Source organism: Dromaius novaehollandiae, unplaced genomic scaffold (assembly GCF_036370855.1).
Source record: "Dromaius novaehollandiae isolate bDroNov1 unplaced genomic scaffold, bDroNov1.hap1 HAP1_SCAFFOLD_42, whole genome shotgun sequence".
Lineage (NCBI taxonomy): Eukaryota > Metazoa > Chordata > Aves > Casuariiformes > Dromaiidae > Dromaius > Dromaius novaehollandiae.
In genome coordinates this window covers 2,464,894-2,486,207 of record NW_026991361.1, presented here as the reverse complement: position 1 = coordinate 2,486,207, position 21,314 = coordinate 2,464,894, and the positions used below count along the sequence as shown (strand labels likewise).

The 21,314-nt window shown below is 37.2% G+C and overlaps 1 protein-coding gene across 1 annotated transcript in view; it reads right to left on the bottom strand.

The window, feature by feature from the left end:
- The window catches only part of LOC135326029 (kinase non-catalytic C-lobe domain-containing protein 1-like), a 44,199-nt gene extending 28,320 nt beyond the window's left edge, over positions 1–15,879 (bottom strand). The window contains exons 1-4 of the mRNA XM_064503921.1: positions 15,855–15,879; positions 9,832–9,927; positions 8,424–9,451; positions 928–1,042 (exon numbers count right to left, since the gene is read on the bottom strand). Coding sequence (XP_064359991.1) covers positions 928–1,042; positions 8,424–9,451; positions 9,832–9,927; positions 15,855–15,879 — 1,264 coding nt within the window. The remainder of the gene's footprint in view (positions 1–927; positions 1,043–8,423; positions 9,452–9,831; positions 9,928–15,854) is intronic.
- Positions 15,880–21,314: the final 5,435 nt, after the last annotated feature.

The following is a 21,314-nucleotide window of genomic DNA, read 5'->3' as shown; positions in this document are numbered from 1 at the left end:
AAACACTAGGAACATGCATTATGGGGTTGAAATAGTCCTTCTGTTGCAATGCAGGTATCAGATACTCAGTTTTGAGGGCGACGTTGCTTAAAGTGCTCAGAAATCTCTTTTTATAGTCAGCTTCCCTGTAACTTTTTTATACCATAAAAGACAAAGTGGTTGAAACTGAAAACAGAAGACATGCAGTAAGCTTTCTGTACCCTACTATCCATTTGTTCATATTTAGTTCCAGACTTCAAACTAATTCCTATCCAAATCCTCAAAAGCTGGCTTCTTAAAGCAAGAAAAAAGTAAAGGCAGGTCATCTCTGCTCTTATTTGCTACAGCTTTCTAGTTAGTATAAGCTAGACCAAACATTCAGAACACCTACTGAAACGTAGGACCGTCTTCTCCCACGTGACGTACAACATACTCCAATTTTGTCAAAGGTCTACTCCCCTTTCCTCTCTCAGAAGCTGCCTTCTGAGAACTCTCCCATAAACTCAGGCAAAAGAATGGGCAAAGAGTAGAGGAAAGTCATGGCAAGATCCTGGGCACTTTAAATTGGCAAAGGCCTGGATTGTCAAAAACATGTTGGGTGTCACAAACAAACCCAGGCAAGAGAGAGCAAAGAGGAAGTTTTAAGACTACTTAGATATGAAACATATATTCCTTCCCCTGCACTCTCCTTCCTCCCCCCCCCCCCCAAATATCATAACAACACAGAATAAGGAGAAAATAAGAGATTTTTACAATGCTATACATAGAAGAAACCTCCAAATGGAGTAACAAATCAAAGTCACAGTTTAAAGTGTGAAATTAGAAATATTGCCTATTATTTTTTCTATACAAAAAATAGAAGAGTGATATTTTACATCAATGGCCTAAACAGAACATTAAAACAGTGGACATAAATAAACAAATATTTCAAAATAATTAAGCCTTTACCTGGATAATCTATGCAAGTCTGCAGAGTACATAAATATTCATGACATAATGCCCACAGTTCATAGTCTTTCAGAGGCTTACCATACCAGGACAAAAGGAGTTTTAGAGATATCCACTGCAAAAAAGAGTGAGCATGGAGAGAATTATTAGAAATTATTGCAAAACAAAAATGTTTACTGGTGCAATGAAAAATCAAATGCTAACAAACAATGTGCATACCTTAAAAGCATTAAGAAAAGGTTTTTATGGCGGTTGCTGGTAGTAAACTAATAGTTCTTCTTACTGAAAAAAGCATTCCCCAGTTAACTGTATAGATGAATAAATCTCTTAATTGCATTACAAAAGTGTAATTCAAATTAGATTTCACAAAGAATAGAAGTGCTTCAGGCAAAGTGAGCTGTTTGGAAGTTCTCTCTTGTTACATTAGGAAAAGATCCTTTCATAACGTCAAAGACTACCTATAACCGAAGGGATATCATCTGGGCTTAAAGATGTAAAAATCCAAACAAAAAACAACAAAAAATTCAAATCCTGATTTACCCTAACAGTTGCATTACAAGTCTTACCTTAAAGATTTCATCAACATTTCTTGTTCTTCTGTGAAAGAATGTTAACAGTATTGACAGAATTAATGACAGGTTTATTTTGAAGTTGAAGCACATTATGTTGTTTTCAGTCACTGGCTGTTCAGTTTGCAAAACATGGTTATAAATTTAGTTTTTATACCTGGCCTATACCTTAATATGACAAAGATACTGCTCGAATGCAATAGGACATTTATTTACTGTTCTTCAGAGAATGCATACTTTATATTTTGTGCATGTTTTTATATAAGAACTTGACATTGATAGTACTACATAGACATTATCTTCTAGATCAAGCTGTGCTAATAGAAGAGATTATCACTATCGGTGGTTTTTATTACCCACCAGCTGGACATTACCCTCTTCAGCCATCGACCAAAGGAGCAGTAAAAAACAAATTCACTGCAGGCAGATCCCTCTGGGTTAGTGCAGACCATCAAACTATTTAAAACAACATGGTACATTCTCTGTTGTGCATGCAGCCTCTAAGATATTTAACTATTGCTAAATAGCAACTTTAAGCCACGTTGGAGAAAAGAACTACCAACATCAATTCGAGATTAACTTAATTGGGGGGAAAAAAAAAACCCTAAAAACTAGAACACAGGAAACAAAACCAAAAATACAAACCTTGAAAAATATTTGTTGCTGCTATAAACACCTTTAAATCCCCAAATCTAAACAGACTAGGGGTCTGATCTTACTTACAGTCTGGTTACACAGCATGGTAGTACTATGCTACATGTTTGATAAAGTCAATCTCTGAACTGTTGTTTGCTGCAGTCAGTTTTTCGTGATCCTGGCTATGGATCACCCTTCAGTGAAGCACTATTTGGATTTTATAATACAACATATAATGCATAGATGACTGCATTACCTTTAATCAAGATCAACAAACAAACAACTCCCCTGCAATCTATGGGGGAGAAAAAGAGAACCACATTAATTTCTGTACCTTTTCCGATAATTTAATATTTACCATAATATAGCTGTCAGAGAAGGTAAATACTTTGGCCTCATACTGTTTAAATAATCCTTAAAGGTGAGCCAGATGAGCTATTAACTTTTAATAAGATGTGCCATCAAACACTGCTTTACTTAAAATGTTATGTAATCTCTCCACCTTCAACACATTAAAAAAAGAATTGGATGCTTGTATTATCACATACTTCTTGGTATCACTTTGCAAAAAGTAGGAAATTTAGTACAGATAGATATGAATACAGGTAATCGGGTTAAATTTCATTCTCAAATTTTGCCATCATCAGCACCCTGGAGTGCAAAATTCTTTTGCAAATGTTTTCCTTGGCTGCATCTAGAGAAGTAACCTCTAGCTGCCTGACAAGAAGACACCAGCTGCGCAGCAGGGAGGAAGAGACCAGATAGTCAAAGGGATGAACTAGAGACTATTCAAAACAGACAGAGCTCCACACTGTTGAAGGATTACTGTCCCTGACCAGGGTTGTGTTCCCCTCTTCATAGCGTAACACTTCCCAAATGCCTCAGAAATGTCTTTGCTCACAGATGCTTTACCACAAAAACAGCAGTCAAAGCTTCAAATTCACGGTGGAGAGCTGACATGTGAAAAGAAAAATCAACAGAAGAGGACTTCCACAGATTGAGTTTAAAGAAGACCTATTTTTTTTTTTTTTAAACAGTAGGTACATACCCCCCTGCCATGTTTCTCTCCAAGAAAATCCCTCCTCCTGCAGTTTGTGTCCCTAGAGGCTCTAAGGGCTGCAGCAGAGAAAGACGGACTTTCTCTGCTGCGCACACAGATGGGCCCCCGTGTCCGGAGGAGGCGATCGACGGCTCGCAAGGGGAAGAACAATCTCCCGCTGCGCTGGAGACTGAACTTAGCTGCACAGTAGGGCGCTCAAATGTATTTCTCATCACTTCTGGCATATCCAAGCTCTCTAGAGGAAGAAAGACATGATAGAAAGCTTTAAATATAGCAGGAAAGTAGAGGGGAAAAAAACCCCTAGGAGCAGCAGCAAAAGTTTATGACAAGAAAGAGGAAAGTGAAAGAAAATAGGGGATGAAAAAGCATCAGGAACTGAAATTGTGTCTCAGAAGAAAGAAGGATGCAGGAATTGTGATGAACAGAGTCTGGTTAAAATACTTTCCAAAGGAAAAAAATATATATGCATTTCCCAACCTAGAGTCATGAGGAAATTTTTATTTAAGCCCCAAAGCAGGTATTTAACTTAGCAGACGTTCGGATTCCACTGCACTTGCTTATGTTTTGGTAAACAGGTAAGTGGAATTTTCCCTTATTTAGGTATCTGTCTCACATGCAAGTCCAGATCTAATTCACAGCTATTAGCTCTTTCTACAACTCAAAAAAAAAAAAAAAAAAAAAAAAAGTCTGAAGTGCTGGAAAATATCTGACTAAAATTTTTAGCAAAACAGTCTGTAGCACGTTCTAAGTCTGCTTCCTAAGTATCTATTTTGACACTTAGCAGAGCGAGCTCAAGACAACCATTCAGCATGCATAAGGCCTCAGGTCCACTGCACCTAAATCATTAACATTGCTCATTTCCTCTACTTGTTTTAATGCTGAGATATAAAACATTTAATCTATATTATCACTGGTGATTACTGCACTAAAAAACAAGCAAAATTTTAATCCAGCGCCTCTTCCTGGAAATTTTTTCATGCTCTAAAATGAACTTTTTCATAAGAGAAATTTTTAAATAAGAAAGTTTTTTTCACCACACAGAAAATTTGACTAAAAATATGGAAAAGTCACATGGCTGATTAATGCCTATAACTACATAATGGTGACATTTCGCTTTATGCCAAAAAGATTATATTTAAACCTCACTTGTTGAGAAAATGATTTTTTCCTTCAGTGTTAGTAAAAGCATTTATCAGGTCTTCTTTTTCATGGTTGATACCAGAACTGTACAACCATAATTTTAGCAAAGTATCCAAACAATGCCAACAGTTAAAGATTTCATGAACATGATGCTGGGATATTTTAAACAGCCAAAGCAAACAAAGACTTTCATTATTCTTTACTTAAGGAGTACTATTCTGGGAATAGACAACTTTTCTTTCCTGCAAGTGTTATTTCCCCAGTGTTCAAGTGTCATTGTTTGGCTACATGGGTTTTCACCTCTCTTATCCTTGACTGGGTATGAATGATCAACATGAAACAAATGTGCGTATGCCAGGATCCTGTTAACCCTTCCCATGTGAAAGCCACAGCATCTGAATCACAGAGAAACATTTAAAAGCATTAGAGATGGGACACACCTGATTAGAATGCAATTGGTTAGAGAAATAAAGGATCTCCACTCAAACTTGAAGTGAAAAATACTTATTTATGGCATGCAAAACTATAAAAATGCTAAGAAAACCCTCACAAGATACATTGCAGTAGCAAGACACAGCAAGCAAGTATTTTTAGTAATGCCTACTAGCAGTAAAGCACACAGCATTAAGAAGCAGTTTTGGGATATTAGAAAAATATTGTCCACTGGAGAAGTACTATTGACAGGTAAGAAAAACCATCTATTCTCCAGAGTAGACAAGGTTGATCTTCAGCCGATGGGACTTGTATTGCACTCTAAATAACAAGAAATACTTAAAAGAGATGCTAGAGATACTAGTCTAAAAGCTCTGTTTGCAGTAATCATGCTTATATATTACAGAAAACTGATACAAGAGCAGCACTGTAAATCTTATGAGGTGTTATCCATTTAGCCCAGAGGATGGAAAATACATTCTTAGGGCTCCACACTCATTTCGTCCCTTTGCAGCAAGTGAGCAGACTCAATTATTAGTTTCTTAAATTCAAACATTTTTAGGTATTTGTTAAAACTGTGGCATTCAGAAATGAAAGGGAACTTGAAAGGGTAAGCAGAAATCAGGTGTAAAATTTGGAACCAAAGGATAGCACCGTATGGGTTTATTTTTGCAATTGTCAGGACGTAAGACAGAGGCAGAAACAGCTGTTTCAGAAACCTGAGGAATAAAATCTGGCTTCCAGAGGAGAAGTAGAGAGTTGAAAAGCTTCTAAAAATAAAAAAAAATACAATAGAAAACCCCAACCCTTTCACTAAGGAGAAGGCTCACAAGAGAGCCCTCCATACCATTCAGCAACTATTGAAAATGAATGACTCTCCCTTAGCATCTCCTCCGGAAAACAAACAAACGAACAATATAGATTTGCAGGCTAGAAGCTCTGCATTTCAGGGAACAGACAGTCATTTTGTTTGGTAAGAAAGCAAGCTGATATACCTAAATGCTTTTCTTTCTCTACCCAAGTTAGGGAAAAAAAAAAATCTCCTAGATTACTTGAGACATAGGATTTTAACAACTTCTAAAGAGCATAATATTTTTATGTGGCAGGACCTGAATATTTGCTGGGATTATTAAAAAAAGAAAATAGAGCATGAGTCTATAAAACCTTTTTTCTACTGAAAACATAGCTTTATAAGCCTCTGGTTTCTTGGACATCAGCTGCCCTGCTGTCTTCATTTCAGACCACATTTGCTACTCTGCTTTTCAGATAGCTGGAACAGCAGTTACCTTTTCTTAATTCACTGTGATCGGCCAACAGACTAGGCAGGAGCAGGATAACCTCACTTCGATTAGAGCCTACCTGTCTGGAAGAATGAAGTTCTGTGCAGGCTGTAGATCATTTTGTTTTAAATTGATGATAAAATGTCTGAAGAAAAGAAGCATTTTAACATTCAGAAGAATGGCAGACTAATCTGAAAACATATGTTCTGTATGCCAATTTCAACTGCTTTTGCTGGAAAAGCAACCAGAACAGTCCCTATGGCTTTTAAATCTTGGGAGAAATTTGGGAAGCCGTAATTCTGAGAAAGCTTAATTTCTTGAAAGCATCCTCATGTACCCAGACAGACTTAAAACCTGGTCCTGGTGGTCCAGTGAGGACAGAATATAGGTCTTAATTCAATAGACTTTTTCCTAAAGCAGTACTCCTTCTCAATGCACTCAATTCATGTTCTTAAGTGGTGGCAGCTTATTTATCCCACATACTTCTCCAGTTAACAGAGCCTGAAGTAAGTCCACTTCCATGTTCAGACAAGTGATGCTGAAGTATAGTATCTATATTCCTTGGAGGAAAAAAAAGCAGCTGCATGGCTTTATAGTCATCCGATAGCTAGAATTATTTCAGTCACCCTCTCCCTGACAACTTGAATGCAATTAATTTTAGGTTTATACACTTCTGCATAAAAATATAAAATATCCTTCCAAGAAAGGAGATTCATGGCATAACACAGATGAAAGACTGCAGATAGAGCTGTTTCTGTCACTTGAATACTAAGACATAACAAGCTTCCTCACAAGAAATCAATGGCTGAAAATGCCACGATCCTTGTTAGAAATACAAGCACATCTACAAAATAAAGCAGGTTCATGGAAGTCCAGAGGAACAAATGGCGTAGCAGAAGTAGACAATTTTGGAATGATTTTGGAGCTCATGATCCCCTTTCACTCCCTTCTGAAGTATGTAGGGTTGCATAGTCCAGAGCAGGAGAGAGAGGAAAAAGGAAAAAAATGCTTACAATAAAAGGATCTTTTCCTAGAGTCTGAAGAAGAAACCTACAGGATTTAAAAACTAAATAAAGAAATAAATATGCATTCAATGAGTAACTCCCTGAGAGAACAAAACCATGCCATGAGGTATGTATCCATATTTAGAGGAGAAGAGAGGGAAAGAGAAAAAGGCAGTAAGAACAGTCTCTTTAATGTGGCATCCATTTCTCAGCTATAATGAATCACAGGCTCCTTACGCAGTTGACTGTCATTGATTACTGCTCCAGTGGAGGTGTCAGAGCAGGGTGAAAACAGGGAAGGATACAGACTGAAAATAACCCTAGAGGCCACTGCATTGGATGACTGAAAGACAAGCTGTTAGGCAAGGAGAACAGGCAGAGCTGTCAGTAGAGACAGCTGAGGAAAAGTCTTCACCATCATTTCTGCAAATGAAGTGTGCACTGGATGCTTGTGCTGCTCATTCTTTCCAAGGCACAGCACAGCTAGAGAAGCATCAACCGTCCTGCATTTTCAGCCAGCAGTTGTCCTATTACATGGATTGTTTACATCTCTTCAAGTGTGGCACAAGAGAAAACCATCTAGTGAGAGACCAAATTTGTCCATCCTGAGAATCTGTAATCTGAGCAGAGAAGAGACCACACTACACTACCTATCACTGAATTCTAGTAGACAAAAAAAAAGGTAGTCAACTTTCCCTCTTCTTATTTGGCTATTTATAGAGATGAAATGCTTGAGACATATCCATCATATTGTGCACATATTTGAATTTGATCATGAAATATACATAGCACACACAGAAGCAGTAATTTAAGAACACAGGATAAATACAGCATATGTACAATTCTCAAAATCCTAAATGCATATGTAGATTAAGAAAAGTGGAATCTTTTCCCCTCCTGAAGCAGATGGGATACTGCCATTGATTTCAACAAGGTCAAGTTTACACCCAGGAACTCTACAATTTTCATAAGCACCTGGGAGGCCTACTGCAAAGTACTGAACTTCATGTACTGACAGCAACAGAGACTCAAAAATCTACCTATGCTTTTTTAATGTATTCTTACAAATGTAATTAACTATTAATTATGCTGCACTAACACACTAGTGAGTGAGCTCCCGTACACTTTGTTAAAAAATTAAAATGAATGTTGATTTTGCAATAGGAGAAATTTCACTGTAGCATTTTACCTTTGAAGAGAAAAAAGGGTCACCACATTTCCAATGTGAACGCGAAAGTGTGCAGACTAGCAGAATTCTGTTCTGCAGCACACTAACTTGCTGGGGGCAGGGGAAGCAATCACACAGTATTCAAGTCATTTCCTCTCCACATAAGTGACTACAGCAACTATATAATGAAGACTTTATTTTTACTACCTGCTCATTACTTTTGATTTCTGACCCTCTGCCTCCACAAAGATTATCTTCATTATTGTTTGCGCTCATCACACCGTTGTTTAATTCTGGAGAACTAATTAGGTTTGATCCATATCTGTTCCCACTGGGTTTTGTTGTTAACACTGTTAACACATCCATCTTGTTAAAATGTATTAAAGAATTTTCATTTGGCCCATGAGAAGTTTCAGTACAGTCTTCCAGTGCCATGTAATTGTCTAGCATTTTTGTTCCAGCAATTGATTGATTAGGGCTTTTTAGCATACCAGCCATATTTGGCATTTCAGAGGTAGCATCAGAACAGTCTTCTTTGTGATCAGATGAAAGAAAACCTGTATTTTTACCATTAATAAGTGACATGTACTCTTCTAGGTTCATGCTAGACACCTGCGTACACACACAAGGAGCTTCTAAATGAAGATCATTAACCTGGTGATTCTTTGGTTCTGCTCTTGGTGGATTACTAATAGCAAATGAATTAAGATTTCCCTTTGAAAAAGCAACCTCATTATTATTGTCTAGAGGTAGTGGTTCTTGTGTAAGCAAGTGATTTTTCCTAGCTAGCAGTCCACTGTTGGTTACAGATGTAAAAAAGGGGTTTGTATCTGAAGCTTCAAGTGGTAGCTTTGGAAAGGTTTTAATTTTTCTCAGACAGCCTTTCTTAAAAATGCCATCTCTCTCCATGTCAATAACGCATGATTTTATATCCAAAGCAACACTAGCAAAACTGTCATTATATACTGCATGTTTATCCTCCTCTTTGCTCTTTTTAACTTGAGTTGCAAGTTGAGAATGTTGAGCTTTGTCATTATCCAGATCAATTTGCATTTCCGCTAATCCACTTTCTCTGCCAGTCACCATAGTAACTGCTGAAGAGTCCTTGTGACAGGTAGCTGGCACATCTTCCACTGCAGAGGAATCACCTGCTATGTTGTTTTTCTCATCTGAGTATAATTTAGATCCCAAACTTCTTTGACACACTCTTCCCTTCCACATGTTATCACAGCCATCTAGATGCAAAAAACAGATGCTTATATTAAGAATATATTAAAACCTTCTCCTCTTTCCTAGCAAGTCTCTATAGCTCTTTTTCTGTCACTACTAAGTATCTTCCTTATGTTACAAAGAGTGAGTGGACTACTTTTAATCATAAAGGACACACTATACAGAGAGCCAAAATAAGTTAAAAGTTTATTCAAAATATATTATGTTCATTGAGAGTTTTGTGTTGTCTGCTCCTCCCCCCCAACCCAAACCCACAAATATTTAATGACTTTTGGATATCCAGAAAATACCCTCTGACAGAAGAGTACACAAACATAGCATTTTAAAAATTGTTAGATATTTCAGAAGGTCTAAAAATTCTAAAGTAAATACATTTTAAGCTTACCTTGAGAAGCACCAAATGATTCAATTGAAAGAACCCTTCTTCCAACAGCAGATAGACTTCGACAAATATTACTTGGCGAAGCAATCTTCAGTTTTTCTTCACATAATGACAAAATGCTCTAGAGAAAATTAGTGTTAAATACTTATTTAATGCTGAATAAAGTTATGAATTTTGACTAAACTGAATCATGTTCACTCACACAATACAGCTGAATTTATAAATAAGATGCTACATTAAACGTCTCTTGCACTGTTCACTGTACTATTTCTATTATGTAGCTGAATTCTTTTCTTATTTTTACCATGGGCTGTCATGAAATTAATTCAGTTCAAGTTCTAGCCTGCAGTTAGGAAATACTAAGAACAACCAATGAAAATTAATCATCTTAAATATTATCCTTAATAAATAATGTACTGGAAATGTAAAAAGCTAGAGCGTGGATTATGTTTTAAACAGACAGCGATTCACTTTAATCCAGTGACATAGGCAGTACGATGAATATTTTTATTGCCAATATCACAATAAAAGCAAATTCTGGAAAACAGAATTACCAGGTCACAAGAAACAGTATATGAGCATCTCTAATCTGTAGCCTGGGCATCATCTGATAAGCACTGGTGTCAACTGAGTGTTAGCTACAGACACTCATACATTTAAAAACTGTCAGGATGGGCAGGAAGTAGAAGAGGGCTCTCTTTCCAGATGCATCCCACTGCTTCCTTGGCGACTGTTCCTAGGCAAACACTGACAAGACCTCACGCAGCTCTGAGAAGCTGCTCTTATGTCCCCATTAAAGCCTCTCAACCATTCTTCTGCTATTGTGAGTGGAAGAAAGAAAATGGCTCTGCTGGTTCACATATCAGACTGAGCAAAGACAGGAAAAAGGGATCCAGCTGTGATGGAGCCTGCAAAACACTTGCAAAGTCCTAGTGAAACGCTTGCAAAGCTCTGTGTGTTTTTCCTCCATAGGCACCCCCCCACACACACACCTCCAAGAAAGCACCTGAAAGAAAAGGCAGGCAAAAAGAACAGATAATCATAAAGCAACATTTATATGCTACCCACATCCAGTTTTGACCCACACCATTTCTGGGCTGATATGAGCAGTCAGGAATAACTTTCAGGTACTGCAAACCAACTGAAGATAGTAAGAGGCGCTACACGATCCCTTTCCTGACTATGCTGGAAAGGGCATGATGAGAAATACAGGAGCTGATCATGCAGGCTCCATGCCGGGAATGGTGCCCAGCCTAGGTGATCTTCAGCCAGGGAACCAAAATTATTTCCATTTGCTTTATAGCAAATGAGTGCTGCAAAAGAAGAATGAACAGATTCTTTCTGCAAAGCACTGATTGCAGATGCTAGACCATTTATAATATATACTATCAGCTCAGAAGGGGGAAAAAAAAGAAAAGGAAGAAAGGATTAAGATACCACTATTCTGAAGTAGAAGTAGTAGTACTGAGGCCAAAAAAGTCACATTTGGACAACTGTTATTCTCCAGCTATAGTCTAAAAGCCTGTAATATTACAGTGATGTACTTTCACACATCCATGTTGAATAACACAGACTAAGGTTAGAACAAAAAAAAAGAAAAAAACCCACTATGTAATCTGACCTGAAAAAAAAAAGATCAAAACTTGAAATTATTGCTTTTCAAAAAAATAGCCTCAAGCTCTTCACCATTTTACAACTTCACTATTAAGCAGAAAAGGTAACCGAAGACTTTTTTGTTCTGTCGAGAATCTCAGAAGAACTCTGGCAGAAATTGTTACGATTTATATTTTGATCTAGCAGACGAAATACAGTAAGACTAGTAAGATTTACTCTTTCTTCTATTTTACTACATAAGCTACTGTAATAAACTTAGTACCAGTAGCCCTAAAGAACCACGCACACATATACACTATTGAAAGATTGGCGAGACTTTTGTTGCAAGACGAAAAAGGACTATATTGGCAGAAGGATATGAAAACATGAAGCCTGAACAACAGAAAACTCTAACAAGATGATGGGAAGAGGGTTATTTCTTTAGACTTAATTCACTGCTACCCCATTCATAACTATTTCAGCTGCAGGAAAATGAACTCTACTCTGGACTAACAGAACTACTCACAAAAAAATACAACCCCTGTTAACAGAAGTTTAGTGGATGGTGATCTCAGAGTTTGTACAAGGCAATTTGCTGTAGAACTAACTAGGTATAAACTGATACCTTCTAAGGCTGCTCAAGACTGAAGACTAGTAATTGCCCGAGATTCTAGATGCATATTTTATTATATTGTAGAATAAATTTAAACTAAAATTCCCCCCCTCCCTCCACCAAGAGCTTAGGAAGATCTTTTTTTCATAACTTTTTTTCTTTTTCACTGTTCAAAACTTTATGAAACAGTCTGCAAAGGGAAGTGTACAACTTATTCCTTTACTTTGATATTAGATAGACTCTGTTTCTCTTTGATATCAAACTGTTTCAGGGAATAAAGTCATTTTACATTTCTTGATAGACAAAATAACACAAAGCTGAACATAAAGCCAAAAAAGAACAAGGAAATACAAAGCCAAATGCTTTAAATTTTAATACAGTTTTACTTGAATTTTGTACAAATGGGACATTATATTGCAGTAATTTAATATACTCAGTAAAATATTAGTGAGTTATTCCATGTATTTTATATGATCTGTAACACATGGCATCTGTTCTACAAAATGGCTTTATTAAAAAAGGAATTAATTATACCTCTAAGAATTGGAGGAAAAAATCCATAAGGCACATATTTGGATATTTAAATTTAATAATTTCAGTAGTATGTCCTGAAACTCACTAAAATGCACTTCCACTATACAGAGTGAGCAATGTCAGCATACCAGATGAACCAAGACCATATTTTGTTGGGACACCTTAGAATAACCCATTTCAGCCTCTCCATACTACTACCACCAACTTCAGAAATGGATATTTCTTTATTAGGAAAATTTCCTTTTATACTCCAACAACCACTATGTAGCTGATACCTTTAAAAATATCACCAGTGAAGTCTGGTAACATATTGCTCTCATGCTCTTACATCATATGGCAAAAGCAGACGACACTTTACATTTGTGCTCTATCAACAAATCCTGCACCTGCATTTATTCAGGAGAGAATTCTATTTACAGAAATGTTAAGGTTTACAAAGGCAGAATAACAGCTAGGAGGAGGAAAAAAAAGAATCTATTAATTCATCCTTAACAACTCCCCGCAACACTACCACCACCACCACCTAAAACTCAGCCTTCAGAAACAGATAAGGACATGCCAAGTATTACGACATTAACAACTCACATCAACTGACAGGCTATATCTGAGCCCTGAAATAAGAATAATACAGCTTACTCCAAATCTTCAACTTTCTTGAAACAGTTCTGTTTTCCCATCTTGGCATTTAGCACACAAAATACTTCTGGAAAGGCCAGAAAACTAAAATACGGGTGGAAATTTCTTGTTCCTGCCTCCTCTTTTTGCTCAATTCAAAAGTGGAATTTCACAGACTTCTGTAGGCACCACTTTTGATATCTTATCACTTGGACATTACCTGTATGTTTAAGTCTCTCCAAAAGATGTGCAATTCCTCAGGATCTGATTTCATTTACAGAGTGTAGTGTCTATTCTAGATACATAATGCAAAAGATTAAATAAGAGATTATCTAGACTTCTTTCAGTGAGGAAGATAAAGTATATTTGCTTATAATCTCATTATCTACAACTCAAATACCAACTCCAAAAGCAGGACAGAAAGATAAGCAACACTACTCTGAGGGAACAAAGAAAACAAAGATGGGAGCACTGGTTAATCTTCTCTTTTGGCAAATTTTCTTCATCCATACGAAGATGGATGGGGACATTACAGGGAGCAGGACTAGCAAGGCCAACATGACATTATCTCATCCCTCTTCTTCACAATTTCTGTTCACAGTGGGGTAAAACTTGTACCCCTAGTCTGTCTTTAAGAGCATGAGGAAGTGTCTTTTAGATGCAACAAGACCGACTTCCACTCCCTTTTGCTGTCCTGCTTTAAAGTTCACCACATCTCTCTCTGTACAAGGGATACGCCAGTCTTCTTATAATGAAGAAAGAAAGGATTTTTTTCTTGCATAGAAAGTTCTTGGGTTGAGATATCTCCTTCTTCTGACATCCAGAAAATCCAGTTTTGAAGATGGCTATTTCGGTTACCATAGCTTAGAATGAGTTTCCCAAGTCAAAACACGTATCTGGGTACTTTGATATTTCATGCCAATCAAGTAATAAGATGTCCAACCATCTGGGTCTAGAAATTTTTAATTCTCAGTCAGAAAAAGAAAATGGTGTCACACCAAGGGACATCTGGATTTACAGCATCCCAATGTATTTTGCTTCCCTAGTTTAACCAGGGCTATCTATGTATCTCTAGGGATCTTTCCTTTATACTCCAAATGAGAAGATAGGGTGCATGTTATATCTAAAATTGTGCTTATTTTGCTACAGATAAGCACATTAATAAGACCTTAAAAAACCTACTGCTTGCTGTTCAGTCTTATTTTATCCATACGTATCACATTTAACACTAATTTTCACAGGTACATTTTTACATGGGATTTGCAGCCATGTTTGCAGCTCTTCTGTCCCTTCAAGTTACACTAACTTCAAAGAACCTACTTCATAACTACAGGAGGGAACAGAAATAGGGAAGTTTAACAGGAGGCTGAGAGACTTCAATTTATCAGACATACTGGTTATAAAAAGCTTTAAAAGGAACAGCTATGCAGCTTTGACATATGGTGGTGTTGACATCACAGTATCCCCCTTTGCATTTGCTCTTATTAAGGTATCCAACAGGTAAAGAACAGCTTTTTCAGCTTAATCTTAGCTTCCCATCCGAGCCCGAACAATGAGAGAATGAGTTTGTGGCTATCCACTAGGTGGGGCGTTCCTCAAGTTTATGCACCAGATCTGCAGCTAATACTACTAGTTTAGGCCTAAGATGATGATCTGACTTTCTGAGAAAGGAGAGCAAGATCCTACACGCAGTAAATAAAGCAAAGTCACAAGTATAAGATGTTCAGGGCTCACTAAAACAGACTGCTCTCAGCGAAAACAATCTCATGCTTAACCTAAGTTTTCATTGTGTTTTATAAGTAGTGTAGAAAATGAACAGGAAAGAGCAGCAACCAACTTTCCTTCTCTTGGAAGACAAGTGAAAGCTGGCACTACTTTGGAAGTCTTAAGAATTTTCTTACTTAAAAATTTTTCCACTGAAGTTTTTTTTCCCCCTCTTGCTTTTTTTTTTTTTTTTTTTAAATTCTTCTTATTTTCTGGGAAATTTTTTTTTTAATCTAGCCAAGGAGAATGATTTATGAATTACAAGAACTATTGCATTATAGCATAAGCATGCTATATTTCCAGAAGCCAATAAATACTATAGGTTTCAAGAAAGACTCTCTTCACAATTCCTAAAAAACTTTTAAGTCAAAGACTAATTCTAGTAAGAAAAAACATAGGCTGTGCTGGCAGGCACTACAGTATCAACTTTGAAAAGGGTGCAGGGAAAGGGAGGAAGTCATGCTAGAAAACAGGATTTCCAGATTTGGTGGTAGAGACATACATCCACTCGATGACAAGGTTAGCCTAATGTTCGCAAATACAGCAAGAAAAAAGACAGCCCCCCCCCCCCCAAACCAGCATGAACAACACAGAGAAAAGATGTTCCAAGAAAAACCACAAGCATGATCTGAGGTCCTCAAAATATCCCTTTCAGCAACAGGCTATGGGAGCTTGATATATTTGAGAGAAAAATTTGAAAGTGATAATCATACAAGTAGCTCCAAATTAAGATAACTTCTAAAATTGAGTGTTTTTCAAGACAAAAAGGCATAACAAAACTCAGAAGTTCAAAAAAAACCCCACAAAAACAGAACACCACAACCAACCAAAACCAGATAAAGAATTCAAAAAGACAGAGATACTACTGATTTTTAAAACTTTTAGGCTAAGTACTGGAAGAACTTACCAAGGGAGAGGACCGTTTCTACCATCACATTAGAACATTATATCATGAGAGCAATATATTCAAAAAGGCTTGTATTAGTTCCAGGCAAGTTATTTGGCTTACTTCATGCCATTTTATGACCACTGAACACTACAGAAGTAAAATCAGGGAACAATAAGGATCCTCTGGTTTTCAAATCTGTAAATCAAAAGATGAGGAGAAACAGTAAAAGCTCCAGTGCCTACACACAGAGTGTGACAGAGGCTCTGTTGTATTACTGCTTGGCAGAAGCAAGCTTCTATAGGAACTCGTATTTGCAGATAAACAATATAGAAAAAGAGAAAAAGCTGACAAAAGAGCTTTTGAATAGTGACTGCATAAGCATTTCACATATTGCAATAATGAATAATGGCCATTTACATTTTGTATGAAGATTCCACTGAGTTTGGAAATTTCAGTCTTCCAAAAGAATTGAAAAAGTGAGCGTAATAGAATTAATACTCACTGTAAAATATTTCTTACTAAAAGATACAGGAATAGGATATGACAACTCTGTTTTGACATTCATATCTAACCCTTATTTGAACTTGCACCATTCTTTTTTTTTTTTTTTTTTTTTTTTTTTTGATTGCTGGACATTTGCAGATATTTCCACCCTTTCAAAATTCAAAGCATTTAAAGGTTCCACAAATGAAAGCTTCAGAATTGTTATAAACTCTAAATTTTATAAACAAATTCAAGCTAATGCCCAAGAAAAATTACTATTAAGAAAATAAGTTTAATATTTACCTATGTCTCTTTTCACTGACTCATGACTCATTCTAAAATGTGCTATTTTTAAGCCAAATGAAGTCAGACAGTAATGTTCTTCAGCAACAAAATGAAATGGAAATAGGCCTATTAGTTTTTTAATACTTTCCTTCATTACAAAGGGACCAAATGCTTTTCTGCATAAGCAAGCTGTAAATACTGGAAAGTGCTGCATTAAATATCAGCTTTTTAATTCATTTGGCCCTTCAGACATTAGATTAATTATTCTGCAGGATAAAAGTGCTAAACTATTGTAGACTATTCACAGAAAGTATACTCTAGCTCCTGAATTACCAGCAAATGCTGGAAAAATAACATTTTAAACTGATGCCATACTTTCATTTTGCCCCTTCTAAATACAGTTGTTCCTTGTTGTGCCCGCAAAAGTTGAGAAGTCCGGAACAGCATTGCAAAGTTCTTCCCCAAAAGACTTCTTTTTAAAAAATGGGGAAAGAAATGCAACTACAGGTCAGATATTCTCAAATAATCTACTCACAGCCGAAACGTGCATGTATTCCCACTCTCAAATTGCCCCTTTAATGGCCTAAAACCTAAGCGAAAGCTTAGAAGGCTTAACCTGTTCACAGGTGAATGTCGAGCAATCAGTTTACATCCCACAATACAAGTAAGCTTTTACAGATACAATCATCTAAAAAGCAGTGCTACAACAACATAAAGAGAAATGAACCAAGCAAAATCTAAATGCAGTAGGAAAGAGCATGCAGCAGATTTGCTATGACTGAATGTTGCCTACACCACCTTCTTACTACGTTTAGGTTTCTTGTGATCTCTGACTACTTTAGTCACTCAGGCTGAAGTGAGAAAATTAGCATTTGTATTCCCAAAGACTCCTATTTTCAGTGTTTCAAGCACTTCCCCTATCAATAGTGTATCAAATCAAACATTTAGGAAGTTTCATAAGATTTTCACCATAAAGCTGACCCTAAGACAAAAAAAATGTATATAATTATATGTGTATATACACATGCATATATATACACACATATGTATATAAGAAAGACAAACCTAAAGACTAGGGGAAACAAAAATGAGCTTGTTGCCTTGGGAGGGTCTACATCAAATGGCGAAGAGGTATCTATATGAACAGCTGAAATGGTGCCAGCATCTGACCTCTTTTCCAAGTCAATTTAAATGGCCTTTGCAAGGAACTGCCTGAATTTTATAAAACTCCAGCTTGCCCATAAACATTTCCATCTGAAGCAGCTGTACTTAAACAAGTAATGCTTGTCATAGCTTTTATTCTTTTGAAAGAACAAAATTAACAATACAGACTAACCACACCACAAGAGAAGGGCAGGGAGTCGAGGTCTCTGAGAGCCAGCTCCTAGTGCTCAGTTCCTGCTGCTCTGCCTCCAGCCCTGCAGCCCTCCCAAGGGAGACTCCCCTGCCCGGGCTCAGTACAGTCCAGAGGGCCTTGAAGCAGAACCACCAAAGAGGGAGACGTACTGAAGTTTCAGAAAAGACCAATAAAATTTGAACTACAGCTGCATCAAACCGTTTCCCCCCACGGCAATGATGATTGATCTTAGAGCTGCTGGCATATGTATACACTCACATGGGCTCTCTCCCAATCCCACAGGAGAGAAGTGGGATCAGGGAAGCAGTCCCACTGGGCTTATTTCAGTAAAGCCTCAAGTACCCTGTCCTGCCTTCATAGGGCTCGTTCGTTAGCAAAGGATCATTAGGGCCAGTGAGCACCCACTGCCCTCAGTCATTCAGACTTGGGAAGCCTGGTGCACATACAGAGCTAGCCACTGTCCTCGCTGCGACCATGTCTCAGAGATTTGTAGGGCAATAGTCTTAAATAAACTTTTTGTCTTAAAACAGAGCTATCAAATATTCTTTCTAACAAATCAGACAAGTAGCATCTCTGGTTTGCAAAGAACGTAGAGAGAAAAGGCAGAGAGCCTAAAGCAATAATCAAATTTATACGAAACACTGCACTCCTTCAGGTGAGGGGAAAGGGGAGGAAGAGGTGCCATATTGACATCGCTGGTTGACATTTTGGTTCTTGGTAAAGTAACACCCAAAGATTAGTTATTTCTACAACTGTCAATGTTTTAAAGCGGCATCTGTTGAGGCCAGTGTCTCATCTCCAACAGCGAATACTAGAGAAGAACACAAGAAAAGGGTATTTGCATGGTGATGCTTACCTAGCAAGGCACTCAAATCTCACCAGTTTGCAGTCCGGGCCTCTTACCTGGAAAGGCTCAGGACAGATTTTTTTTCCTCCATGAATTTGTCTAAACTTTATCCACATGCAATTCTTTTCCACAGCTTACTTCATATTGAGCAAAGTAGTGTTTCCTCTTGTTTATTTTGAATCCACCCTGTGTTCGTTTCACTGCTGCCACCTACTTCTATGTTTATGAGATCCGGCAAATAATCACTCTGTATGGCCACTGCCACTGAAGACTTCACAGACTTCTACAATAACCTCTCCCTGAGGGTACTCTTTCCCAGGCTAAAGAATCTTACTCTAACTAATTGCTTCTTTTATGAATCGTTTCACCATCTGTTCCTGGAAATTTATTTTGTTAATTTTTGTCAACTTCATAGTCTCTTCTACTGACACTCTGATTTGAGACAAAGTTTTTGATGAATTCCCCATAAAGAAGAGTTGCAATATAGGAACCTCCTGAAGGTCCTCCAAGATGAAAACAGGTTAAAAAAGTTAAACTCAATTTTTCTGCCATGGCCTTGTTTGAAGAATTCTTTTGTAACTTGATCATCTGCTGACTTTGCAGACTGGCAGGATTCCTTTGTCTGATAGATTTGAAAAGAAAATTTGGTAGTTTTTCAGGCTTCAGCTCACCTTATTCCATTTTCTATTCCTTTAACCTGCCAGAGCTTACAGTCCTTTCCAATTTCTTTATTTGGGCAGGACTTTGACAAAGGAAATTTTTTAAAGCCCACTTTTTAACTCAGTTCTAATCATCTGCTTAGCTAGCTGCATACAAGACTTTTAGGTCTTTTAGGGTCTTGTTTGACAGGAGGTACAAATTTGTTTAAAAACACCTTACAATAGCCTTACAGCAATCAGCATGCTACCTGCAAACATTTTATTTTAGCAGTTGTTTTAGTTTTACATATAGCTACAAAAATGGGTGCCTGCTGTCCATACACTAATTTGCTAGTATGTGCAGCTGTAATGAATTTGAAAAGCAATACTGTCAATCCAGAGCTACAAAAGCAGGAAATTTTCAATTGGACCTCAATATAGTTTGAAGAACAAAGAAACTGTTACCCTAATTGTTGTGGTCAAGAGTGAGATATACCTTGAGCCACTGCCAGTCACCTTCATATGCATTCACTGCACTTTAACAAGTCACACGAAGATGAACATACAGAAGAGCTAGACCTTACCTAGCTTGAGTAATTTTAACCATGCTATAACACTAGTGCATGAAATAACTCATGTGTTTGCAGGGAGAGAGGACAAATTAAGAAGATACTTCTTACACTTCCATCCCAATATTGTCCCTCCTTAATTATAAGGATTGGCACTCCTAGAACTGATAAATAATATCCCAGCTGATTCCACTTCTGCAGGACTGTAAAAGTATAATTACGACAGGTAAGCAAGAGTACAGCAGTAAAACTGCCGGAGACTGCAGAGGTTAGATAGCAAAAGTTATAGATCCATTTATCTTTAAAGCTTCCTAAACAACGTAATTTTTTTTCAACTATTTGAAACTGCGAGTTTCACATATCACAACACTTCTTATGATTTATCAGCCATTAACCTCCTCACTTTTAAGTTACCTGCCACAGGTATCACTTAATTAAAACTAACACAATTTATTCTCTGTAAACATAGTAACAAAGAAACCTAGGAAACAGTTATACACATGCTGGGCAGATTTTATTTCCCCCATAAATACACAAAGTTGTTTGTTAAAAAAAAAAGGAAAAAAGAAAAAGGATATTATTTTTGTCTTAAACCTAACAGAGGCTGCTTACTGGTAATAAAATCTGTTGCTCTTTGAGTAATCCATTTATGCAGTCCTATGTTGGGGGATGTTTATTCCATGTTTTGGAGTTAAAGAACTGAAGGGGAACACACACAATTCACATTTTACTGTTTCCCGTTTAGAACATTACAGGCCGATAAACTCGAGCAGCATCCTTGTTCCTTGACATGCCATGAACCAATGACACCAGGAGTCTAAAGTACTGTGTTTGAAGAATATATCCTATCACAAAATATCCTTTGTTGTACAGTAATCTGTTCATTCTTTTTTGAAGTAATAATCTAGATTGGTGTAGCCCAATGTCAGCAGCTCCTGCACAAGATTTTTTCTATGAGGAAGAGATATAAGGATCTTTGATGAACTCCAAATGTAAAAAGCTGGTGAAACACTTCTGAACTTATCCCACTGCATAATATCTTGTGAGACAACACTCACAGAACATCACCAGCTGTCTCTGACCTCAAATCCTGTTGATACTCCTAAAACACTGATTTTCACAGAACAGTTGTAGGTGACTAATGGCAAATGAGCTGAATAGTTGGCTCTCAGTGTATCCCAAGAAGGTAAATAGAAGAGGGTAAACTCAGAATGTAAATACAAGAGGGTAAACTCAGAATGTAAATAGAAGAGGGTAAACTCAGAATGTAAATAGAAGAGGGTAAACTCAAAGCACACG